Genomic DNA, 27,339 nt, shown 5'->3' with positions numbered 1-27,339 from the left:
CAGGTTGGTAATAAATGTATTACATGTATAAGAACAAGCGTCATGTTAACAAATGATAGCCGTACAACCTTTATGCTTATTGTAGCTGCTAGCTAAAAACGCTAATTTAGCCTAGTTTGCCCTGGATTCAGCTTTGACAAACAAATATGATCGACTGTTTCTAGTAGAATTCCAAAGTTGTCATCTTGTACCCTCTCAGAGCCCTGTATGCTTGCAGAGACCCCTACAGTAAGGAAACATGCAAAACGCTGTCCAAACCTTTGTATTTTAGCTTTATTTATGTCTTACACAGCATCCCAACTCTTTAGCTAACTTAATAACTTTAGCTAAAGTGAATAGTTAGTCTTATTCATTAGTGCAGCGTTACTGGATCACCTTTGTTTGAAGTGATATAATATGATATACAACTATCACTGTGTTTAACTATCATAATAATTCTTAGGGTACTGAGTGCATGCTTAATTAGATTTTTTTTTTTAAAACATACTGCTCCATTGCTATGTTTGACAGGCTGAAGTTGTCGGGTCACCTCCTAAATCGACCATCTTTTACAGGTGTTTTGTGCCAGAAATGAAGTGTCCACTGAAGACTGAAGATACTGAATCTCTACGCCTTGCCATTGATCCCTCCTGTGCCTTCATCTAGACAAGAGACATTAACTTAACCACTCTCACATGCTCTGTACCTACATCACCTTCCCTGACAGTCGTAGCCTGGCTCATCTGAGGGTGAAATTATAAGAATGTGTTATTTTGCAAAGTGCTCTCTAGGGTTCCTAAATAAAATATGGCATTGAGGTCATTTCTTTTGAATTAATCCCTTCTTCTGAAATATAAGAACCTCTCCTGGTTTAAATGGCACTTTCTGTTCCTTACTTCCTGTTCCACTCCCAACCCCAAATAGATGCTGACAAGCTGACACAGTAACATGGAAGAGGGAAAGAAGCTGGAAAGGACTACTACAAATAAACCCAATGCCTAACAATGAAAAATGTAAAATAAGAACAATAATAATAATAATAAAGATAAAAGATGAAGTAACAAGTTTTTTGTTTTTTTGTTTATTCCAAATGATCATCCAGATGTCTGTGACATGTGATGACAAACACCATAATGGAAGGCCTTAGTCATCACATGCTTAAACTCATCATATATTTTTGCATATGCTGAACAGGCAGTCAGACATGCTGTAACTGTGGGGTAGAAAACTGCATGAACACCATACGGCAGGGGTCTCAAACTCCAGTCCTCGAGGGCGCATGGAAAAGTTGCATGACACCGGCCTTCGAGGACTGGAGTTTGAGACCCCTGTCATATGGAATATGACAGGTTTTGGTTGAACTTCATGAAGACTCTGAAGTTTCTCTTCTCTTCTGGCAGGACAGGAATGTCGCCTTGTCCTGTGAACCACCGTAAGGATGTACTTAGAGTAGAACTGGAGTGTCACCGGCCTCAGGCTCTTCACCTTTTCAAAGACAAAGCAGTCATTTAGATAAAATATTAGATATTGTTTACCTGTAAATGCACAAAGAGAATTTAGAAATGTAATTATTGTCAAGAGTGAACAAGCACTGATAGTGTAATTTACATCTGTGGCCAAACGTTTAGAGAATGAGAAGTGTTGTTTATTTACAAAGTTTGCTGTTTCAGTGATAGTTGTATATCATATTATATCACTTCAAACAGAGGTGATCCAGTAACGCTGCACTAATGAATAAGACTAACTATTCACTTTAGCTAAAGTTATTAAGTTAGCTAAAGAGTTGGGATGCTGTGTAAGACATAAATAAAGCTCAAATACAAAGGTTTGGACACCGTTTTGCATGTTTCCTTACTGTAGGGGTCTCTGCAAGCATACAGGGCTCTGACAGGGTACAAGATGACAACTTTGGAATTCTACTAGAAACAGTCGATCATATTTGTTTGTCAAAGCTGAATTCAGGGCAAACTACGCTAAATTAGCGTTTTTAGCTAGCAGCTACAATAAGCATAAAGGTTACTATACGGCTATCAATTGTTAACATGACGCTTGTTCTTATACATGTAATACATTTATTACCAACCTGAGAGTTTATCCGCTGGTCATTCGACGTGACGAATGACTTCTGAAGTCTTAATTCAGCTCAAGACGCTGTAGATTCCGTCAGTAACGCTATCAGTCTGTAGTTCTATTAATCTGCGCTTGAACCGGAACCGGATGTAAGTCCCAAAAAACTGAATTTTGGAACTGAAATTGAATTGTAGAACTGAAACTGAATGGTGAGAAGTGAATCTGAAATTATTCGAGAGCTGAATTTTTAAAGGATAAAATGCAGTTTCAAAGCAAATCAATTCATTTTCAAACCATAAATTCAATTTCAAATTAGACTAATTCAAATTCAGTTTTCAAAAGCTTTCATTCAAGTTACAATTCAGATTCAATCCGAGTAATTCAAATTCAAATTTAACTTATTCAAATTCAGTTTCTGATGGCACAGATTTCTGCCCATATAAATCATCCATCCATCTTCTTAAGACACTTGGCCACTTCATTCCTACATCCCATCAGAACATTAAGCTCACTGGAACAAGTTAATTTGAAAACCACAGACATTTTTCAGAAATTTGATTTGAATGGCTGCCACTAAACTCAAAATGAATACAAGCATCTCCTCATCATCCTCCTATAAGCAGTTGATCCAAACGCTTGACATTACCAATGAGAGTGAAGGAAAGAAAAAACAATCTGTTGTAAGGGACAAAAGTTTATTGTAACCCTACAAAAGACACAGGGTGAGAAAAAAAATACAAAACCGAAACAAAATAAATGAAAAACAAACCAAAAGAAAAGCTCCTCGTTCTCATACAAGTGTCAGAACTATCCATCATACACGGACCACAGTTTAATGATTCTGATTTTTAATATAACATTTGTCGTAATGCGTTGTGTACATACAAAATATAGCAAACTAAATAAGGCAAATAAATAGAGGTACAATTTACAGGAAAATGGAACATTCCTCATGTTTTCATCTTTTTTTTAATCTTAACTCAAACATCAACAACCGTGTACAAAATGCTTTTTTTAATTTCTCCAACTGTACATCTTTCAGGTGGAGGATACGTTTTTCTTTTTCTTCCAAACATTAAAAATACTGACTCCTCACAATTATACAAGCTCGAAGAATGGGTGCAACTTTTCTCAGGCAGTACAGGCTGTGGTTTAACAGGTGTGTTTCAATTTGCAAGCAGTTTTCTACGAAAGGAGAAACAATTCACACTTTGTGCACCCGTCTTTAGGCATGCAGCTCAACGCCATGTAATGACAGAAATGTGGTATTGACATAAAATACCCCACCCACAACCGCCCCCAATCCCTCTTTTTAAATTTTTTTCTCCAGACTCACCAAACCAGGAGACAGGACCTGCTCTGTACCACAGTCGCCTCCTAGTTTCCCCACAAATCCCATCTCTGCCATTCAACAGACTCTTAAAGTGTTCCAAGCGGCCCAGCCGGAGTACTCAGCCTCACTTTCCTCCCTTTCCTATAAACACCATCTTTAATTTCTTCTTCTTTTAAATTTTTTATTTTTATTTTGCACCACACTTTCGTTGCACCCTTCGTTTCTTGAGGGACCTCAGCCCTCGCTGCAAATGGAAATGTCCCATCATCAAAGTGCATTGAAACAAGCTACTTATTTCCATCTTTACACTCAAAAAAAAAAAAAAAAAAAAAAAAATCATCAGCCAGTCAATGGCCAAATAGACATCCAACCATGTAACAACACAAAGGTTTTAATACTGACAATACCCCTCAGGAAATAGTCTGCACTACAACATGGGTTAAAGCTCTGAATGAAGGGTTTAAAGAATCTGATGAAGTATAACTCAAAAAGGGTCAGAGACTAGAAAACAAAAGGACTAAAATATACACAAGATGCTGGTTTAAGGAGAGGAAATCATGTAATATCCTCTTTTTAAATTTTAAAAGTGTCTGAAAGTTTTAAGTGATTTTGGTTCACTGGTTAATCTCTGGGATACAATTTCTGTCTCACGTCATGTTTTTTTAACCTCACGGCAGCTCCTCTCTGCTTCAGAGGGGGGAAATGAAGAAAATGAACTATAAGTGTGGAAGAACTCATAAAAGGAAGTGAGTGAGTTTAGCTGTGCACAGGTAACACATAACCCCAAACCTTTCTGAGGAAACATTTAAGTGCACCTGCTGAAGTTATTTGGGAGATATTGGATAGAGCTGTTTTTGACAGGTTGTGAGGTCAGTGAAGTGCACTATACTCGGCCACAAGATGGCGCCATATCCCTACCAAATTCTGTAAGTTTGCTTTGGAAGCCACAAATACAAACGTGAAAACAGGATGAGAGGCACTTAAAAGTGAACGTTTACACAACCAAGAACAGAAAAACTCCAGAAAGGACAAACTGGGGAAGTTGCCATTAGAAATACAAACATGGTGGGTCAAGATCTCTCTTCTGACTCTGAATGAATGTGACGGTTAACATGTAAATGTATTCTTGATGTTGACTTTACACCCCACGATTAGAGCCCTCTCTGTGGGAACACAAAGCTAAAGCCACAACCAAACCAACACAGTGCCCAAAACTGCAATTCCTTTAATGGCCACTGGAGGCTAGCTCCAAAAGTGAGTCAATCTCCATAAGACTCCCATGTTAAAATGACCAGCTTAAAGCAAAAATAAACATAGTTTGGTCTTTTTAGCCACTTTCTTACTTTATAACAATTTTGTTTGTGTAACTCCCCCATTTAAACATTATTAAAAGTTAAACATATAATTACTATCAGGTCCGTGGCCTCTTTTACTGACAGATGTCTGGCAGGCTTCATCTCCGGAAACTGGAGTCATTGATTGGTGTCTGGTTAATTGCATACAGACTATCTGTGCTCCAGTTTTGGTAACTAGTTAAATTCTAGGTACTTTACCTGTATGTTACTTAGCAGACACAGATAACTGCTAATTAAAGCAAATGTTAGCTAAAAAATTAGCACTCCACCCTCTCATCCAAATATGGTCACTTCTGGTCCAAAAAATAAAAAACAAAAAACAAAAAAAAAAACCCAAAAAGAACAAAACAAAATGAAAAACAAAAACAAGCAAAAGAACAAGACGGCTTTATAATGGGACTTCAAAAACCAATGAGTGACATCATAGTGGCTACATCCATCTTTTAATACAGTCTATGTGCACTGCTATATATATATATATATTTTTTTTTAAAAAGAATCAGATGTTAATACTGATTACACTGCAGCCTCACTCCTACTGCTCTGAATATTTCAAATACCTTTATAAAAAAGGAGGTTGGCTTCCCTTTGTGGGCCTGATTTCACTGACTTGATTGACAAGCTGGAGAAAAAGATGAAAGTACAAATTCTTTTCTACGACGTGCTCTGATGTTTTTTTCCTGTGTGTGTCCCACCTACCCTCTTTAAGTGCTTTGTTGTACCCTGACATGACAATGAGAGACTCGTCACATGGTGCGGTGTGACTCTACCATCTCTACCATGGAAAATCAGAAAATCAAAATAAAAACGCAGAGAGATGCTGAACAGAGTGAGAATTTAACCTTACTGCAGAGCGAGGGTGATGTTGTAAAGAAACTGCAGCTTGTGCCTTTAAATGAATTCATGGCATTCCTTCATTATGTTAGTTACAGATAATCTGACAACATAGAGGACGCTGTCATTGGCTTGTGGACTTCTGAGTGTAAAGTTTTCAGAAAAGCTGCAGTGCAAACAAGACGTACAGATGTGAAAAGGGTGAGCGATTACCTCTTTTTTTTCCTTTTTCTTTTTTTACATAAAGCACAAAATGTATAGAAATTCACTTCAACGCCAACTTGCAACACCAACAAATAATGCATTGCGTGTACAAAAATCCCAAAACATAAAAAAAGACCTCTTTGCAATTAGCTTGTCTGCATCTAAATATAAATATATATCAACGCCTAATTGCAGTATGTTTTGTATTAATACATTTACATTAGTTTCCTCTTTCCTTTGGCACTGTTAATGCCAGAACGATGTTGGTCAGAGTGAAGGTGAGGCCTGACCCATGTGGCACAGTCATGTTTTAAATCAGGTGGATCAGGCTGAGAAGTTTCCTTGAGAAGAGCTGAGCACATCGGGATGGACACGTCCTTCCCGGAGAATGTTGGTATGAATCTGGATCCTTCTTCACTCTTTCAGAAGCCTACAAATCATTCTGGGACGTGTCGACTCCTTGACTTTCTGTGGTTGAGAAGTCTCTTTTCTGGGGAACACCTGATGGTCGAGGTTATTGTTTAGTTCCCTTCAGCTTCTTTTTTCCAAATCTGCCTGGAGATGCTTCATAGTCCTTTTACCAATCCTTTGTCTTTGCCTCGTGACTATATACAGTGTGACTGTCCGATCCCAGTGTCCTGTGTGCTTTAAAGCCCAATAGTTAAATGACAGGGCTTTTTCAGCACCGGAGAGCTTGCAGAGGATGTGTGAATGGGGGAGAAAAGTGAAAAAGACTGGGGTGATAGACAGTGAGAGCCTTGAGCACAGTGTTAAAGGATATGGTCAAATGACATGGGCTAATGTGTCACAGTGGTGTGTCCACTTGTCCATCCTGGTAACATCCAGAACAGACGGAGTGGAAATAGCTTTACAAGACCAATCAGAGGAGAGCGCTGCATCCTTCAACACGGCTCGGCCGTTCTGCATGTCCAGTCCAGCCGTTATTTACATCCTCTCCAATGTCAGCGGTCACTGTCCCACAACCTGGACTAAAGGTGTTAAAAGCTCAACGCAATGGCAGATTTTAGGTGTTTTTTTTTCTTCCTGTTCCCTGACCTAGTAGTTAACCTTGGTGACGGTTCTTTCCCGGCCACCACCCTCCGTCAGCTGATTGACGGAGCGTTTGCGATTTCGCTTGAACTTGTTCAGGTCTTTGTCGAAGACCTCGCCGGAGCGCAAAGCTGAAACCAGGTCGTCAAACTCCCCGCCGACCTCTTCCGTGGTGCCGCTCTTTTTGGCCCGTCGTTCCCGCTCCCGTTGATCCTTAAGCTGGAGAGGAATAGAATACAGGATTATTGGGGAAAAAAAACTATTAACTGTCATCACTGCCTCAGGTGCATTCTCTGCTTGTGTGTCTCACCATCGCCTCCATCCGGGCCCTCCGCTCCTCCTCGTCCTTGCGTCGCTGCATGTTCTCGAGGTCTTGTCGTGCTTCGGTGAACGACTGCAAGAAGGTGTCGAAGATCCCGAAAAACTCATCCGGCTGCATTCTCCCTTCTTCCTCCCCAAAGTGCTTCAGAGATTTGGCAAACTGCACAAAACACATATACCGTCATTAATAAACAATTTTAAACAGATTGAAACCAAATGCATCATTATACAGGCTGGACATGAGCATGTGAGCCTGCTCTTCAAATTCATCTACTGCCATTCATGCTGGAAATTAACAGACACACGGTAAGAAATGACTCCATGATTTGACCACCGTATGTCCACCCAGTTCTGTTCAAGCTGTTCGGTGCTCTGTGCCAGGACAAAGCCTGTGGCCAAACACGCTCTACATTCCCACACTCAGCTTTGTGCTGCAGTACTACAGAGCACTGCACACACACACACACACACACACACACACACACACACACACACACACACACACACAGGCCCAGCCACAGTCCTAAAACACAACAAGATACAGTCTGTACTGTGCAGAGGCCATGGTTTGAGGCAGATACTAGCAACACATCTGACCAGTTTCGCAAAATAACGTGCGATAGGTTATTTGTGGAAAAATTTGGATTTCATAAAGCATAACTGTCACACATGTATTTGGTTTAAGACAATAAACAGGCCACACTGAAAGAGTGAAAGTGACAGTCAGTATTCTTTAAAAAGGTAGCAGCTGTTCATTCTATCATTTGAAAAACAAAAAACAAAACATTTGGGCACTTTTATAAATTTTGCAAAAATAAAGTTTCAAAATACACTCGGGGTGAAGCTACATTTGAGCACGATCTGCAAAACGCATTTGAAGCTGGGTTTTTTTGGCCATTTGGATGGAACAGAACAAGCTGGGTAGTTATTCTTTATTTATCTCCGTTGGGAAAATCATTCTCTCCATTTAAAGCATCCCAAGTGTTAGGAGAAGCAAGTCCTCAAAAGCCACATGGGGGTAAGTCAGTACCCAGGTCATGGTCACGGGCACAGGAGAATGAACCCATTGCATTTTTAAAATCGGAGGAAAACAAGATATCCTAGAAACACTCCAAACCCAAACCAGGAGTATTTATCCATCCTCTGACTTCCTAGATATCCCTAAAGGCACCATGGAAATCTCAGCTGAAGGAAATGGATGTGATTTGCCAAAATCCAGTTCAGCTTAGTTATTAGCGTTCTCTCTCGTTCATTCATTAATTTTCAGTTCAACTTTATTTTATTTATACAGCACCAAACCATCTCACGGTGCTTTTTATTGTAAGTATTTGACTATGGTGGGGAGGAAGAGCAAGACTAAGGGAGGGGTAGTCATCTGTCCCGACTGGTTGGGAAATGATGGGAAAAAGAAAAGAGGAGCAGAGAAAACACAAACAACAAAGACTAAAATCAAACTATGGAAGCAGCCAAATGTTATTTATGCCATGTTGAAGACAAAGAGAGTGAAAAGAGGAGAGTTGAAAATTTTCTGTGCATCAAGAGGAGCATCCAATAGTCTGAGCCAATAGCAGCATAACTTAAGGATGGTTCAGGGTCATCTGATCCAGCTTCTAATAAAAGTTCTATTAGCAAATTAAAGTTTGATCCTCATATTCATTTTTGTTTCACTCCTTCCTATTCTCACAGAGCCACATTTGCAGTGAAAATTTCCCAACTTTTAGGACAAATAAAATATATCTTATCTCAGATCACTGACAAAGACTCTTCATATATTTACTTTTTGGTTGATTTATTTCAATACAATAAATAATAAATGGTACATGTTAAAACTTCCAGGTAAAAACAGCCTCTGTTGTTCTCTTCTGCACTGTGCTATTATCCTCTGTCTCATTTTCAGGGAGAGTTCAGTGACAGTAAACATGACTCTAGTTTATATGAGGTTAGCATCATACTGTAAGTGGTCCTCGTGTTGTGATAAAACCATCCTGTCATTATGGTACTAGTCTCCATGGCAACCCCACCGTCATCACTCTCTCTCTCCTAGTAATTATGTGTCTGGTCAAATCTGTTTCCTCTCGTCCCCTCGGGTCTGAGCTAAATGAGTAAACACACACACACACACACACACACACGCACACACACGCACACACACGCACACACACGCACACACACGCACTCCTGCACATACAATAAAATGAAGAATGTGAAGTTACAACACTGTGGAGTTCATTTCACACAACCACTAAAATAAACACAGGCAGGCTCTGTGAGAGAGCCAATTATCTCTTTGCATTCTCTGATTATTTATTGTGCCTTATTTTATTAATAATAGATTTTAAATTATGACTTTTTCTTTTAAAAAATTAATAAAACCCTGTTTGTTGTTCAAAAACACTCAATGAAAAACCTATATGACTGATCTGTTTACAAACTAGATAAATCATATTTTGATGATCAGTGAGCAGCGGTATGGTTTCATGCTGAGAAAGAGCACCGTAGATGTAATTTTTTGCTTTGGGAGAGGATGAGATGTTGATGGAGAAGAACAGAAACAGTTGCTCTGTGTCTTTGTGGATCTAGAGCTGGGGTACCAGGGGAGAAATCATTGTGCTATATGAGAAAGTTAGGTGAGACTGGGGAATGACATGTATAAGGACAAGTGTATGTTAGGAGTGACAGAGTGGGAATGTGACTACGTTGGGGATCTAAGCTCCTTCTTGTTTGCAACAGTGATGGACAGGTTGACAGATGATGTCGGGCAGAAGTCTCTTTAGACTCTGATGTTTGCAGATGACATTATGATCTCTAGTGAGAGTAGGGAGGAGAGTCTGGAGACCAGATTGGACAACATTAGAAATAAGTACATCAGAGAGACCGCTCTGTCTGAGCAGTTTGAAGACAAAGTTAGGGAGAAAAGGCTGTATGCAGAGAAAGGATAGTGGATATAGTGCAAAAAGGGTGTTGTATATTAAGCTGCCAAGTAAAAAGAAAGGAGGAAGACCACACAGAAGATTCATGGATGTAGTGAAAAGGACATTTCCGCGGATGGGTGTGACAGAAGAGGATGCTAGGGATAGGTTGAGATGGAGGCAAACGGTCCACTATGGCAAACCCTAAAGGTAGCAGCTGAAAGAAGCAGATGATACAGCTTCACAAAAAGTGATAAATCCTGTCAGTACTCAGTCTTTAGAGGCAATTTATGCACCTTAAAATAAATTAATTAATTACAAAAATAGTCAAAGGGAATCCCAGGGTAAGTACAGTTGCTGAATGGAGGCATTTATTACAGCATGACACACTAAAAGGCCCCAACTGACAGAGAGGAGGATGCACATGCACAGTCAGCCTCACCAAGTCATTTGTCTGGAGGCAATGGCTAATAGGAACATGCTGCCAAGCAAGCTAAAGAGGCACTTAGAAAGTAAACATCACTTCTGAGAAAAACTGGCTACTCAAAAAGAGTGCTGGCTCTGTCTCAAGCGTCAGCCTCTGGAGCTGAAAATTTAAGCCAGCCTCGATGAAGGAAGCCTTTAGGAAAAAAAACACCCCAAAAACTGCCCTTCCTCTAATGTCCACTCGAGGCAGGCTCCAAAAGCACCACATACTCCCAAAGTTGCTGCCTCACAGCAAAGTGGGTCCTGCTGCCAAACTGAATAATGGCGTAATGGATAAAGTAGCTGACCATTAACAGCTGTGAGGTGGTAATAAAAGTGTGCAGTAGGGAAATAGGAAATTAATCCTCAGCTGAAATGAAAAGTGTGAACAAACAGAATATAGCAAACTTTTGTTGTTTGTTTTTGGTGAGAAGCTCCTGCATAAATGCATCATAATGTATTTTTTCAGCTGTACTACACTAATTAAATCCTTGCTTTGCACAAAACACCTCAGTTTGTTGGCCATATGCTTAAACCTCAGATACTCCAAAACCCAAGTACTGATCAGCCACAACAACCTGCTGGCCTAAGATCATGTAGGCACCAAAAGAGCTCAATGACACACAAAGGTTCCCAGCTTAAACTTGCAGCAAGATCATTAGTGTTACGTCTTCTGGTGTATTTCCAGATGAGTAAAGGCTCTAGACAACTTTCAGCCATTTTGGTATATATGCTTACAATCTGAGCAATGCTTCTGATTTTGAGTCTGCCATATCTGCAACCAGTCAGTCTCAAAATAATTTAGCAACTGTTTAAAATAGTCAGAGGCTCTAACAGAACTGCATAGAGCAAAATCTGTCTTCTAGCTGGTAAGTTAAGCTTAAGCAGACCCTTTAACTTGAACAATAACAACGACAACAACAATAACGGTGGTTAACACTGTTGCCTCACAGCAAGAAGGTCCTGAGCTCAATTCCACCATCAGGCCGGGGTCTTTCTGTGTGGAGTTTGCATGTTCTCCCCATGTTTGCCTGGGTTCTCTCTGGGTACTCCGGCTTCCTCCCACAGTCCAAAGACATGCAGTTAGTGGGGATAGGTTAATTTGAAACTCTGAATTGCCTGTAGGTGTGAATGTGAGTGCGAATGGTTGTCTGTGTCTATGTGTTAGCCCTAAGACAGACTGGCGACCTGTCCAGGGTGTACCCCTGCTTCTCGCCCTAAGACAGGTGGGATAGGCTACAGCCCCCCTGCGACCCTGAAAAGGATAAGCAATAGAGAATGGATGGACAATAATAATAATAATAAGAAGAAGAATAACAACAACAGGCAAACGTGACAAATGCTGTGATGGATTAATTTGATCAAGTCTCTACAGGGTGGTCATTATGTTGATCTTTAAAGACTTAATAGACAGAGTTAATAAGTGCCTGTTAGGTGGCAAAACACACACTGTATTAAAACTACAGTTCAGAACGCTTTGGAGAACGTTTGGCAGCAGTATAAAGAAAACATCATTTAAAACCAATGGACCCAGACATCCAGGGACTCTCGTTTGGTTGTATGAACGATGAAAGTGTGACTTGAAAAGCTCTGTTATGAAGGCAGATTGATGACACACACAGGTGCTGTTTTTAATGTTCTTTTTGGAGGCCAAATTCACTTTAGTTCTTGAACTTTTTCTACAGGCCACCTTTACCACTATTGCTCATAAGTCTTTTAATCTTTTGATTTCTCATCCAGTCCACTTGGCGTTCTCTCTGTCTGACCTTAGCTGATTTTTTTCTTGACAAAACATGAAGCTTTGATTCTCAACTTATGGGTCTGAAAATTTAAGCACGTGCTGAAGCGTCTTAAACATGCATTCTTTCTAACAGCCAGCAGGGGGTGTCTCATCAGGTTGTAAAAATTTGATCGTGTAGAAGCCTTTAGGAAAATGTACCTTGTTCTGTAAGATCATTTAACAGTTAAAAAGGTCTCAGTTGCTAGTTTCAAGTCTTACTAAACACAACATGATCGTTTTGTAAATTAACGACCATATTAGAGTTAGAAAGAAAGGTGAAATGGGGTATATATGCTTATCTTTATATAAAATCTATGACTGTTAATATAAACCAATCCAGCTTTCTGGATTTGAAATAATTCCACTCCCTCCGCTTGAAACGTCTCTTTCTATAAATCACAAGAACAACCGTAATCCTTTCTAGTGATTTTTCCACTGTGTGTATCTCCATCGCTAACATGCATGCAGACATGCTTGTTGCCATGGATGCTGTGTGAGCCTCAGCAGGCTGCCTGCTTCATTTAGTCGTTTTCTACCTTCTGGAGGATGAAGCGTACACCCACACTTCCATATTTTTATTCCTCTGGAAACTTAACAGGGCGTCAGAGGGCCTCGACAAGCACTGAATCAGTGTGTCAGACTCCCCACTTAACAACCACACAGACACAGTCTGGGCTGGTGAACACAGGTCCTTTTGTTTTACAGCGGTGCCCAAATCCTCCCCTTCTCTTCCAGTGACGTTCCAACTAGAGCATTTTCCCTCCAGTTTTTTTCTTCTTTTTTTTTTACTGACCACCTCCTTCAACAAATAATTAAGCAAAAACGAGGCTCAACCTGAAATACACGTCCTTTCAATTGGTTCATGGCATAGACTGTATATAAAATATGCAAATGGACAATGTGATGCCACTTGTTGGCTTTTTGAAGACAATTCTGATATTAAAATATGCTAATACTAAGATTCATAAGGTTTCAGCGTGCCAGGATCGACATGCTAAATGTGCAGCTGATCCCCGAAGGCCTGGAAATTAAATAATGCGTTCACATAAATCTTTTCAACACTTTGGGATTCTCAAAGTCCCACTGATATCTTCAACTTACATACCTCCTGCTATACATCAATACATGAGACAGCATGGTTCAAAAGGCGTTTGTCCCAGTGGTAAAAAAAAAGTGTGTGGATTTAAAACACTAACATTCAGAGACAGACACAAAGAGAAGACGTGGGGAGAGTACAGGGTAATCTTTCAATGCTGGCTTTCCCCGACCTGCCTAAAGTCATCCCACTGGACAAAGAGGGATGCTCAGAAGTTTCTTTTTCCCCCATCAGTTTCTGTAATTTTCATCTCTCCTGCTCTTCTGTCTTTCTGACATGAAAGCTTGGCAAGTTGCCTCGCCACCCACACGCTCATATGAACTTACACTTACAGTACGACCCAAGTATGAGCGGTTAAATATCCGGTTACCTTGTCCTTGGCTTCACTCAGCTGGTCCTCCAGTTCAGAGAAGCTGAAGCCAGCCACCGTGATGAAGTCACCAATCACGGCCACAAACTTATCCCCTCGTTCCCTCGTCCTGCTCTGCTGGTAGTGCAGCTCCTGAAGCGGATAAAACGAGACAAGAGGCGTGTGATTGGTTGGTCTCTGAGGCTGAAGCATGCTTCATTACAATTAGTTTCATTTAAGCTTTCTTGGAACTTGGATGTGTGTATTTGCGCTGTAGCACTCGTGTTCGCGTGTGGCAGAAAACATGACATGTCGCTTTCTGTGTCGCAGAGCGTGGAACATTACCAGCATTTAAACACCTCGCCCTGCTGCCCATCTCCGCACTGCTCGAAAACATAATTACAGGCAGGAGAAGAACCAATGGGAGGGAGCGTGACACAAACGCACAACAACTTACCGCCTCCAGTGCCTTCAGTCCACTTCTGATACTATGCACTTCTTTTTCCAACTCTGACAAACTGCAGAAGAAGGAAAGACAAATATGAAGACAAAATTTGTTAGCTGTTTATTTATGTGTGTCACAACTCACATCGTCTGTTTCTTTTTATCAAGAATTTCCTCAACATATTAAAAATCATAAACAATTTTACTCAAGTAGCAGCTCAAGTAACAGCTGACACGGTCCTACTTTAACCACATGCAGTCAGAAGGAGAAATGCTCTTTTCCCTCAAGTGAAATATCGCACACTTACTTGACTTTGGCAGCTTCTGGTACGCTGCCGAGATCCTGCTGGATGTGAAGCGTGTCCGGGTAGTTCTTCTCAAAGATCATGATCAAGTAGTGCAACATGGTTATGTTCCTATCGAATAATAAATAAAAAGAAAAATAGAATCAAGCAAAACAGAATTAACCAAAGTAATTCATGGAAGGATAAGGAATAGCCTCCTTTATTTTTGCTCCCTTTATTTAAAACACAGGTCTTTGCTATTAATTCCATACTAACTATAAGATAAATCAACATATACAGAAATTGCACTGGCACAAGAGTTGCAGTACATGATGTTAACTGATAGATGTGCTCAGTGAGTGCACCCGCTGAGCATGGCACGGTTCTGTGCATGCAACTGATGCAAGCAGTGGCTCTCTTGAGTTAGGATTTAGTATAACTTTGCACAATCAACATCAGTATCTGAGCTTTTTTTTACCACTTAAAGATAAGCAACATGAAAATGAGAGAGCTGAGATACTTAATCCTAAGGCAAAGGTGTAAAGTAAACTAACAAAAGTAAACAAATGTACTTGTTTCAATTGTATTAGGGCTTAAGGTTTGAATTATTAGGGCGGTGGGCTCTTTGACTGACAGGTAGATGGAAACACAGCCAGCTGTGGTTGCTTGCTGCCTGCTAGGATTCAACTCAGCCTTTTAGATCATTGAACTAGACCTCGGGAGCATGTTTGTGCTGCTGGTGTTCTTTAGAGAATTTTTAATGCACCTACATCTTTTAATGCTTGCTGTGAGGGTAATTGTACTGACAGACCATCCAAGAAGTCTGTTGTCAGCTTTTGGTAAGTGAAATTCTTGGATTTTATTCAGCATTTCTGTCTGTTTCATGCACCCGTAAGTCCTATAAAAGCAACTTGCTAACCGAGATTGCTAAAACTGTCAACTAACCTATCCAAATAAACTAAAGCACTTATCCAAATATAGTCACTCAAATAAACAAGCAGGCCCGCAGCGCAAGTCAACACTTGTAACAAAGTGGGTTAACTGAAGACAGCCCACCTGTCTATGCTGGACTTGGTGTCAGCGATCTTGTTGAGGCTGGAGATCTTAAACCCGAAGGCGTTGCCTCTCTGGCCTTTGTTCATGAAGTTGCCGAAGGCCAGCACCACCTCCAGGACCTGAGTCAAACGTTTGCTCCGGACCACCTCCTTGGACGCGTTCAGGATGGCTGTAGGAAAATGAGGAGGGAGAAAGAGAGAGAAGGTTGCAGCTGGAGACATCATTTAGCTGGTGACTGATATGTGTGCACGCTCAGCTTTTCATATTACATAACACTCTGGGCTTTCACCATCTCCTTCCATTCTGTTACTCTACTCAAACCCACAGACACGCATACAACCTAAAAATCACCATCCTTTCCTTCATTTCTAACATCCTTCATGATGAGTGATCAATATTTCCCAAAACAACCGGGCAGCTCGGTGGGGAAACCCATCGAGTCCTTCCATCCATCCATAAAACAGCAGGGGGAGGGAATATTCCAAACATAACTCTGTAGTGTCAGCCTCTTTCCTCCAGAGAGCTGCAAGGTCTGGCAAAGTGCAGGTGGTTCCCTGTCTCCACAGAGGAAACCTCAGTGTGAATGTGAAAATCATTAACAAGCTTCATCTTGTTATTGTTACAGTTCTTTGTGCTGTGATGCAGCATGGGAATCAGTCTTCTGGCTCTGCTGTCAGGGTTCTGCTGGCTGAACACCGCGCTGTCTTCTGAAAGGCTTCTATTGAACCTGCTGGGTGGTCCAGGGAAATATAGACCCATGCAGAGTATATGACAAAGCAACATGAATAATAAAAAGGGGATGAACACTTTATTACGGTCATCCACAAAGACTGTGGTCTGCAAATATTTTTGGGATTCTGGAGGTTTGAGTGGATCCACCAACTCACAGGATGCCTGTACTTTATTTCCAGTCCATCGAGGGATCAGAAGCAGAGGCGCCGAATTCATTTTAGAAGTGAGGATCCAAAAAAAGCAAACAAATAAAGTCTGTATCCAGAGAGATCTGGACCGGAAGTGAAGCTGCTGTTTATGACTAAAAAGCATGTTTTACTACACCGGTGACATTTTTAGAATGTGACCAAAGTGAATAAATATTGTGGACATGACATGCAAAAAATGTCACTTAAGTAACAGTAACAGTGTTACACACGGGCTGTATGTGTGGTTACACTGCAAAAACTCAAAATCTTACCAAGTATATTTGTCTTATTTCTAGTCAAAATTATCTCATTACACTTAAAATAAGACACAATCAGCTACAGAGCAACATTTCAGTAAGATATAGGAACTTGTTTCAAGACAGTGAATCTTGAAACTAGAGAAAAACTAGAGAATTTTCACTTGTTCCATTGGCAGATTTTTTTCACTTATTTCAAGCTAAAATATCTTGTATCAAGTTAAAAAAAATCTGCCAATTAAACGATTAAAAAATTCTCTAGTTTTTCTCCAGTTTCAAGACTCACTGTGTTGAAACAAGTTCCTATATCTTACTGAAATGTTGCTCTGTAGCTGATTGTGTCTTATTTTAAGTGTAATGAGATCATTTTGACTAGAAATAAGACAAATATACTTGGTAAGATTTTGAGTTTTTGCAGTGTAATAAAAGCATTTTACCCGTATTCATTATGTGTGTTAATGCTACATAAAACACAATCCCTGCAAGCTGTGCAAGTAATTACAGACAGGAGTCAAATCTACTTATTTAAGGTATTTTTCGCCACTATGAGGAAATAGTAAAAAAAAACAAAAAAAAAAACAAAAAGAAAACAGGGCCATTTAAAAAAAAGTATTCCTTTCTAAAAATAATTGCAAAAAAAGAAAAAGCTAAGTCAATTGACAGTTTAAGTTCAGCAGTTTGACTATTGGTCCAGACCTACACTGAAAGAAATTATTTTTTTATTTTTATTTTTTGGCTTTTTGGCTCCTACTTCAATCACTGGTGATTAGCTGTAACATTTTACTTGTTCTCAGGCTATCTGACAAATGTCCCACAGCACACACAAGCTGAACTACCAGTCAGCAAATAAAACGTTGCTCTCATAAGTGATGTGATGCTCATCAAAGGCCAGAAAAAACATTCAGCCCAGCAGAGAAGTGTCTTTAAAGTAGATCTGGCTCAAAGAGACTCAGTCACGACACACCCTGTGCATGCACGTGCATGCACACATGTCTATGAACCTCAGTGGAAGCCTTTTCCCTCACTCTTTGAAGTTAGCTGCAGCATTTACAAGAGACGCTCTCCCCTCTTAACATGGGCCAGCTTTCCAAAACAGCCTCCCTGGTAACCTGAAATCTGGCTTGATGGGAAAAAAACCCCATATATAGTTGACTGCCCTCTCTCATTATACACACACACACACACACACATTTTACACAAAGGTAGGATTGTGAAAAAGCTTTGGTCTTGGTGTTCACGGCTGATGACATTTCTAGTGTGGGAAACGTTGTTTTGTTTCTGGGTGTGTAACTGTGTGCCCTAAAAAGAAAATAAGCGCTCAAAAATGTAATCTTCTTTTCCATTTTTCTGTCAAACCGCGTCAAAAGACTGTTTGACGACACTTCTGATGCATGAATCGAATCTAAGGTCAACTAATATTTCTGACTTTCTAAGGAAAAGCTGCCATTATGCAATATTTTATGACTGTCTCCACCCCATCTGAAGCAATCAGCTGCAAGCTCCATTCTTGCTCAACATAATCTGTAAAAATAGGTCACAAATACATAGCTCCATTTTATGGCCACTGTGTGTGTTTGTTTTTCTTCTCATTACTCAGCAGCAGCACTGAGGGGAACTGGGATTACAGTTCTGTTTTAAAAGGCAAATAATCTAGTTAATTTTTCACTGTTTGCTTTTCACTGTTCATATAATTAATTTTTTTAACCATATTTCTCTTTTCCTTTAGCTGCCACAAAATTTTAAAAAAGAAATCCCTGCTGGATTTGGTTCCCTCACGTCAGCGCACATGTGTGCAGCTATGGTGCAGAGAGAAGGAGCAAGAAAAGCCTTGATGAAAACATGAAGCCAAATTTTCATGCACATAGAAAGCCAATGCAATGACGGTGCATTGGCACAAGTTTGAGCAGGGCAACACAAATGGAGGTGAATTCCCGTTTGCATGAGTGAAACGGTCACTGATGTGTTTTATACAAAAATGGGGATCAAAGAAACAAAGTTCATGTTTACATCTATAAAACTGTATAATATATACTTAATAAATCCCTTTCAGTAACCTTATAGTGGCCTCTGAGGTGTTTGTCCTTACCTTCAACCTTAGGCTTTGTTTCAGCAAGACGCTCTGCAAACTTCTTCTTAAAGAACAGAGCCTGCAGTCTGTGCTGGTAATGGTCAATTCTGTTGAGGAGGAAAGAGTGAAAGGAGGGGGAAAAGGGGGAGGTGAGTTACATTTGTCTCCAGGGGAGTCCAAGTTCAAAGCTAGAAGTCACTCAACCATACAAAACTCCCTCTCTCAGTTTTCACTGCATTATCATTCAATAAGCGCCTATCAAAATGGAGAGTTGACAAATGGATTTGTTAAACTTGCTCAAAAGTTCACCAAAGGAGGGAGGGGGGGGATTTCAAAGAGGGACTCAGGATATTAAATTGCAAAAAAAAGGAACTAACTAATTCCCAGATGTGTTCCTCAGACCAGCGGATATGTGGTCAAAAGGGTAGTAGCAGAGGAAACAAAGTAGAAAGGTGATATTTCATTAAAAGGAAACAAATAGATTTATCTGTCAGGAAAAAAAGAGTTCTGAGAACAAGAACAGCATCCAGGAAAAAGGCATTGATTTAGGCACTGGTGTTACTACAGTTGTCAAAACAAGACTAGTTTCTTCAGCTAAAAAATGAATCACGCCCAAGCTTGAGGCTTGTTTGGCATTCCACCCTTGTCTCCGTGCATTGAAAGCTACCAATTTAGCATCCATTCCCTGACTGGGTGATCTTTTCATTTTGCATTAAATCAGTTGCAGTTTCTTAGAAATGAAGTCCCTTTAACATTAGTAAATTAAAACTGCAGTGAAACATGTGAATTATACGCCTCACCTAGCACGGATGTTGTTACCTGAAGCCGAGTATCAGCTATGTTTACCTGCTCATCTCAAAGAGGAAGCGATCAGCCCGGGCCATCCTCTCCAGCTCATGTTTGTGCTCCTCCAACAGGTCGATATCACTTTTCTCTGGGACAAACTTCAAAAGCTAGAAAGACAACAAGAATCCAAAAATTCACACAAAAGACTGTTGGCAGCATTTTAAACGATAGAATCGGGTCTGTTTTAATGCCGTGCAGCAACAATATTTAACAATAGTTTGTAGCTTTGTGCCTTGTGTCCAGAGATTTCTCTTAATCTAATCATGAAATTAGCAACTGTAGATAATCTGCAAATTCTTCTTTATGTTACATTTAGACACATTATTGTAACTCCATGCAGTGAACAACAACTCATTTTTTTTTACTTCTACTCTTTGCAAAAAGTTTCACCTTGTTATTTTACTTTACATAATGCACCATTCCCAAATAAATATATCATTAGGATTTACTAACTATTGCATCCTGCTTTTATTCATATTTTTTTTTACATTGCCTCAGACTCCTTTGAAGCTTGATTATCATCAATAATCAAATTTTCTTTCCATAATAAAGCAAGTATAGGGACATAGTTTTGACCCAACCAGTCACAATAAACCAGAAAAGCTTATTGTCACTGAACCATACCTGCTCCAGCATATCTTTAGCAAGCTCTTCTCTCTCATCCATCTCCAGGATTGCCCTCTTGATTTCTTCATTGCTCATTTTTAATCTGAAGAGAGAAAAAAAATCTTTATTACAGTAAAAGAACTACTAGTGGACTGTACTCGTTGCTCATAATACCAGCCTGGACCAGTGACAAACCCTGGGATCACTGCCAGCTGTTTTCAGTGCATCTGATCACTGAGCCAGGTTGCAATCAATAACACCATTGTTAGTCTGTGCAGCAAACCCTTATTGACCAACTGCTGACCCCATTTGGGTCTAGTCTGTAGCCCAGGGTCATTTGCTATTGACACGAAAAGGAGTTCAGGGACCACGCTGATGTTTTGTCAGACACACAAAGAGCTCAGAAAGCGTATGTATTGATCTGTAGAGGGGGGTAGAGCTTAAATTCTCAAAAGGGCTTCGGACCAGTGCTATTAGGAGACAGACAAATAGGAGCCATATTGCCAAGTGGATCTTAAATGATGACAATTGATTCGGGTTCAGATGCAGAGGGATTCAAAAGCCCTTGGGTGGGGGACTAGGGTTGAATAAATGCGACTTAATATAATGTAAGCGACTCAATGTAGAGGCTGCTTGTAGCTGAATGTGTAATAATAGACCAAATTTTCACAGTAGAAATCAGAACATTACTTTGCTTCAGCTATATAATGCTTTCAGACAAAGATGTATGGATTGAGTTACACTCACAGATGGCCTAGGTGTCCATTAAAAACACATTTCTGGCTCTAGATGCATGAAGCCATCATACCAAGCAGCTCCCACACACAGTTAGTGCTCTAACCCCTGACCTAATGTTACTTATTTATCAGTGGCCTGCGCTGAGGCCATTTCTTCAGCACTATAAAACTAATTAGCAGATATTTACTGTGACTGAGTGAGCTCCAGCCACTGCAAATCCAACAAAGCAAAAAAAAAAATTAAAAATTAAAATAAAAACAACAAATATGCTGCAAGTAGTCCAGAAAAAAAAAAGAACCCAGCTATGAAACTCTTGGAAACAGACATGTTGGACCTAAGCTGAAGGAATTAGCTGGAAAAGATAGGTTTCCAGAGAAGATCTGAATGTGATTAGATTAAAAAGCCCTAAGTGAAAAGGTCCTGTTAGAGTTTCACTAGGCATTAATCTAGATATGAGGACTAAAAAGCTACTGGTTTAATGACCGAAGTGAACCAGGCTTAAGAGTGTTCCAGGTCCGACAAATAACCTGAGGCTATACGTTTCACTTCTTTATAATATTTAAAATATTTTCTATAAAATTATTGCTTAATTTAATGAGGAGGTATCCAATATAACACTGTCACCATAGGCAAAGAAATTCCTCCATTTACTTCTCAACTATCAGGAAATAAGCCTGCACACTTCAAAATAAAACCAATAATCTCTCCAGACAGTAGTGGAGACTGGATGTAATAAAAGCATGAAAGACCTTCTCAAGCTCGTTAAAATAAAGAAATAAAAGCCGTCTCATTCAAGAGAATAATCAAATATGAAGCCAACATTCTTCATATGAGATTTGAATGCTGAGAAGAGTCCGGTGTCAGCGATACATGTATACGTGGGAAGACAAACTTATCATACATGGTATATGGAAGGGAAGGAAAAACCTTTAGCTTTGAGATCAGCTGATCTATAAGTCTAATTCAAGAGAAGAATGAAAAATAAAGCTGGTCTTTTTTAGCATAACAGTTACAATTTGTTACAGCATTTACAGAAGACTCACATGTATGTCATATGTTAGTGTAATTCGTGTAACAGTGACTCAAAGGGGAGTTTTGCAAGTTGCAGCGCATCAAGATCTCACAGCAGATGCTAATCAGCCGTTTACTGATGGTGCGATACACTATGATTAATCATTCAAGCCGAGGCCCCTTACTTTGAAAGCAGGATGACACAATTCTGTGCACGTCTGCCATCAATGACTGACAGCTCTTTGACCTTCCGCGTGCTGACGTATATGTCATCCATCGAGCCAGTCTCTTTCTGCAGAAAGACAGAAAAACAGATTAAGTTTTGCTCACATAAAATGCAAAGCGTGCACGATGTAACGTCTTTTCCTCGCATCTGCATGACATCTTTAGCTGGTTGAGAGACGACCCCTTCTGAGCGTTTAACAATGTGATAATTTAGAACAGATTCACGAAACTCTGCTTTAAACTACCAAAGCCAGTTTGTTGCAGTTGTTTAATCATTTATCAAACTCAGACTAAAAGGCTGCACTCTGGCCAAACACTTTAGTCATTCCCCCGACCTGTTTTTGCAGTTTTCTGAGGCCATAACGCACATCCCATTAAACATTATAAACTCCTTGACTCAGGATGGGAAGGGGCATGAAAACATGTGACACAAGCTGTGGAAAAAAAAATAATAATAATAAACTCTACAGCAGGTCTTGGGAGAGGAGATTTTTTTTGGTGAGTCACCATTGCAAATCCGATGCAGGCAAACCTATAAACCTTGCAGAGCAACAGGAAACATGGCTGATAGCTTGATGCAAGCCAGTCAGATATTTCTGTAAGCTCTGCACAAATGTAGTATTAAAATGCACCAGGGGAAAGAACACATGTCTGAGAGGACTGCATGTTAAACGCATTCTATTTATGGTCCAATCTGCTTTCCTCCCTGCCAGAAAACGTTCTTCCTGAGGTCGCTGAGTATGACATTTGTAAAACAGATGTGGCTTGTAAAGAAAGTGTCGTTTTTCCATGCCCGTGCTGACCCAAGGTGCCTGGCAGCCGACTGAGGTTGGCACCGGGTTAGGGGGACAACTCCCATTCACTGAAAACTGCCAAAGCCCTCTCTGCACAAGCGGTGAAAGCTATTGTGCCAACTTAACCAAGTGTAACTGGAGACTTTATCTTTTCTAACAGCTATGAAGTGACAGTGATGTAAATGTGGCGTTTACAATTGCATATTCAGGCTTTTTCCTGCTCAGATTATAATGAATAATTAAAGAAATTAAAGATGATTATTGTAATTATGGTAATCAACACAATAACAAACAGGCAAGATAAGGAGTAATAAAGCATTGATGATTGGGATTAATGTGGACCCTCTACTCATTTGTATTGGCACCATTATATTATCCAGTGATGAAAATCATATCTTTAACACTGGAGAATTATTAGCGTTAGTTTAAAGCAGTGGAAAATAATCTGATTTATGAAGCGTGCATGACATAAGATAGTTTGCTGGAAGTTTTCTGCACTTCTAGAGAGATGCCAGGAGAAACCTGAGAACAACTGGCTTCAAATACAAAAAAAAAAAAAAAAAAAAAAAAAGACTGCACTTTTGGTTAATTTTTCTGAGGAATTTTTTTTCCAAATTCTCCACTGTTCTCACCGGTTAATGTTGTTGCTAAATTTGGTTTTACTCCACTCATCAAGACTCTTTTGGTAAAGAAAGCTTTGCTTGGAAATGGTGCTAACGAGGCAGTGAGATTGAACGGAAACTGCAAAACCATGGGCCATAAAACCAAAACAATTACCTTAGAGAAACGGTAAGCCTGTTTCAGCAAAAAAAAAAAAAACAACACCAAAAAACCCCCCCAAAAAACAATAGGTTTTTATACTAGGTGACCACTTTGGTGCCTAAACTCACCAAACAGAGAATGGAAAAAAGTAATAAAGATAAGATCTCAAATGGCACACAAACTTGTGTTTCCTGGTTAAAAGTCATTTATCTGATTTGGACCAACACCATGCCTTCTGCCTCTTTGTAGCACTAGAGCCTAGAATTAAGCTGAAAAACAAAGCCAACACAAAAACTGCAGTTCCTCTAGTGGCCACTAGTGGCCGCTAGCTCCCATAGTGTGTCAATCCGCAAAAAACTTGCATGTTAAACCATTTAAGTTTACAGCAAACATAAACATATGTACAGATTGGTAAACAAAATGGTTCATAATAACTTTACAGTGCCAAATTTTTTTTTATTTTTTATAAATCCTCCACCTGGATACTGGCTGCTTTGTTAGAAAGGTATATGCCCACACAGGTAATGGATGCTTATAGCTGTCTTGCTACACTATGTTTGTGAAGTTGGTGCCTTCTGGATAATTTCTGATACAAATATCTAGGAATTAATATGAGTTGTTGGATGTGCAATTGTATGGACCATACAGCAGTTCTGGTTGGTTTAAATGTTTCCTTAGTCTGTTAGCAAATTTAGCAGATATGTGGGTCTGTCTGTTGCAAACAAGCTAACATTTGCTGCTAACATATTACTCCACTGTCACCTAAATTAACTAAAAGCTAGCATGGTGGTAATGGAAATGCTAATCTTACAGCTTTAAAATGTCCCCAAACCCAAAAGGTGATATCACTATGGCCACATCCATCTTTGATATACAGTCTATGGTTTTTGCATATCAACTCCACACAATGCTAGAGAGATATTTGATTTGACTGATGTTTTTGTTCTAACATATTTAGGTATAATAATGTTGAGAACTGTAAAGGGCTGCAATGCATGTGTTCTGTCATTAAGCTATGAGAATGCTTTGGCATCAGGAAACTGCACAGTCAGAGGATAATTTTATGCCATAACCTTTACACTGTATGACTTATCATTAATATTTAAAATCTTGATGCTAAGGTATGCCGATCAAGGTTCATACATTCAAACCCATTCATTACACTGTTCTGGCTGGCTGGCTGGCTGCTTCTTTGTTGCAGAAGAGAAGATAACAGAGGAATAAAGATGGTTGAGAAGCTGGAGAATTTAACTCACCTGTTTGAAGGATTGGTTAGTGAGCAGCTCCTGCCCAGGCAGTCGAAGAGTGCAGAGAGACACAAAAAAAAAATTGAAAACACATGCAAAGATTAGCACATCAAGCAGGAAAAAGGTGGTGGCTAGAGCAAAGAAATATAACTACGCACACTACAAGCTGAAGCCGGGAAGCCCTCTGTGAGAAAAATCATCTACTGTCCGAGTCATCAGGGGCTCATGAATCTAAACCTCTCTGTACTGCATAAATTTGGTTTCTGTCTTCTCAAAGAGGTCGTGATTGTTCTAATGAATTCTTTTGATTGCATCTACATCTGCCCTGACGTGGAAAAACACAACCATGAAAAATGACTGCGGTAACTAATCCTACCGAGGGCAAATGTAAACAAAAGCCCATTTTGAAAGAAGGACCAGTGACAAGCTTAAAATAAGTAATTATGCCATGAATAAACACTGCAATACTGTCCAGCTGAATCAAATCTAGCCAAATGGAATCGAGTTGTCAAAGCCAGGAAGATGTTGGGTTTTTATGTGGCTACGTCCATAGAGATCCGAATTTAACCGTTGGCCTGCGCCAATAAAAACCTGCTCTGTATAAATAAATACCCACAGTAAATCACTGTCAGAAACAACCTCAAGTGACCCATTCCTCTTTAATAAAAGCCTGCAAAGAGAGGATGGGCTTAAGGCTGTCAGAAGGCTTTTAAGCGACACTGTAAAATACATTACAAAGGAATTCAACAATGCTAATTCTTCAAAAGAGACTTTGCATTGAGCCAACTAATTAGAGCAAATTAACATTCCACTTAAACATATTTAAATCTGTGCAATATATCAGTTTGTGTAATTGCACCCAATATTACCACATGACAAGTGGTGTGCAATTAGTTTGTGGCACAGAGGGGTGTAATTGCGCCGCACTGTATGGTGTTGCCACCAAGACAATTATCCTATTAGTTAGTGCCATGATTTAGTGAATGCCCTCTTTATTTTAGCTTTGGTAAAAAAGTTTCCTGTATCGTGACTCCTCGTGACTTCAGCGGTTTCCTCCGTGTCGCCCTGATTCATGAGCCCATGAAGAACCAGTCAAGCTCTCACACAAATGCTCTGCAGACACTAGTGCAAAGCAGCAGCTCTGTGGCATCTCTACAATAAGGCATTCAGCAGTGAACAGCTGCTTATGTTAGCCCGGAGCTGGACCTTGGCACTCTGAAGAGTTCCTCTTTACACAACCCACCCTTTAGCCGGTCACACACACTTTCACTAATACACACAGTTCAAGAATCTAGGCCAATATCGTATTCCACACACACAAAACAATCGCTTATACACACTCTCACACTCACTTCCAAGTCATAAAACTACAAGCCACTTCCAAACAAATTCAAACCTGCTGTCTCTGATATGCTGAAAACATCTTCTCTATGTCCTTCAGGTCGAGGATCTTGAAAGCTCTCAGATCATCGATGTCGCTCCAGATGGTGCCATTGATCATGTTCTAAAAACAGGGTGGAGTGACATAAGAGGTTCATGCGTATACACTGATTCATTCACAATTGCTCATTTTAAAACTGTTACAGTTCAAATAATGAGGTCAGCATATGTACAAACAATCCCTGCGCGCCAAATGCTCAGGCTTCAGACTGCTCTAAACACTCCACTTCCGAATGTTTTTTTCATCCTCTCCTCTGAGGGATGTCACAGAGTGGGGACATCCTTACATGGTTTCTGAGGCAGACAGCTTTGGCTGTGAGCACAGAAGCTGAGTGAAGTGGAAAATGAGACCTAGAAGATGATGAACTGAAGGTGAACTGAACTGAAGATGCAGTTTAACATAAAAAAGGACACAAGAAAACCTCTGAGGCCGAAAAAGCAAATGTAGAATTTAAAAAAAAAACCACATCTCCACAAAGCAGATATGCAGGTTACCAGAACGCCAAAGTTGAGGCTTCAAAGTAAGACGCCATCTTTCCATCTTTTATATACAGTCTATGCCCAGAAGAGTCCAAAAATGACAATGTAGACAGAAAAAGCACAATAGGTCCACTTTAACTGCTGATTTGAGTTTTATTATACTTCATATTCACTTCATATTTATTTTTTGCTACTTCAGAGTAGTAGAAGTAGTACTAGAAGTACTAAAGAGGAAAATGTTTTATTTTTGACTACAATATATTGACATATATGTCACAAATTAATGGCTGGGTGTGTTCACCTTTTATACACAAACGATAGTTCAACCCTTTATGTTAATGCACTTACATTTTGGGAAAACCAAGGCTTGAATGACCCCCACCCAACAGTTTAATGATGCAAAGTTTTCCATGCTC

General features: G+C 39.8%; 1 protein-coding gene across 9 annotated transcripts in view; it reads right to left on the bottom strand.

The window, feature by feature from the left end:
* Positions 1 to 2,730: 2,730 nt before the first annotated feature.
* daam2 (dishevelled associated activator of morphogenesis 2) overlaps positions 2,731 to 27,339 on the bottom strand; it is a 110,566-nt gene continuing 85,957 nt past the window's right edge. For 6 of the 9 annotated variants that reach the window (XM_025900709.1, XM_025900712.1, XM_005477501.4 and 3 more), the window contains 12 exons: positions 26,400 to 26,507; positions 25,013 to 25,042; positions 22,161 to 22,267; positions 20,245 to 20,329; positions 19,621 to 19,727; positions 18,793 to 18,881; positions 15,530 to 15,698; positions 14,498 to 14,605; positions 14,203 to 14,263; positions 13,767 to 13,898; positions 7,136 to 7,306; positions 2,731 to 7,044 (listed from right to left, as the gene is read on the bottom strand). In XM_025900709.1, the coding sequence (XP_025756494.1) occupies positions 6,832 to 7,044; positions 7,136 to 7,306; positions 13,767 to 13,898; positions 14,203 to 14,263; positions 14,498 to 14,605; positions 15,530 to 15,698; positions 18,793 to 18,881; positions 19,621 to 19,727; positions 20,245 to 20,329; positions 22,161 to 22,267; positions 25,013 to 25,042; positions 26,400 to 26,507 (1,380 nt within the window). In that variant the 3' untranslated portion in view covers positions 2,731 to 6,831. The remainder of the gene's footprint in view (positions 7,045 to 7,135; positions 7,307 to 13,766; positions 13,899 to 14,202; positions 14,264 to 14,497; positions 14,606 to 15,529; positions 15,699 to 18,792; positions 18,882 to 19,620; positions 19,728 to 20,244; positions 20,330 to 22,160; positions 22,268 to 25,012; positions 25,043 to 26,399; positions 26,508 to 27,339) is intronic. The other 3 variants (XM_005477502.4, XM_019348847.1, XM_025900714.1) reach the window with 2 other exon arrangements.

Source organism: Oreochromis niloticus, linkage group LG19, assembly GCF_001858045.2.
Source record: "Oreochromis niloticus isolate F11D_XX linkage group LG19, O_niloticus_UMD_NMBU, whole genome shotgun sequence".
Classification (NCBI taxonomy): Eukaryota; Metazoa; Chordata; class Actinopteri; order Cichliformes; family Cichlidae; genus Oreochromis; species Oreochromis niloticus.
This window is presented reverse-complemented; position numbering and strand designations above follow the sequence as displayed.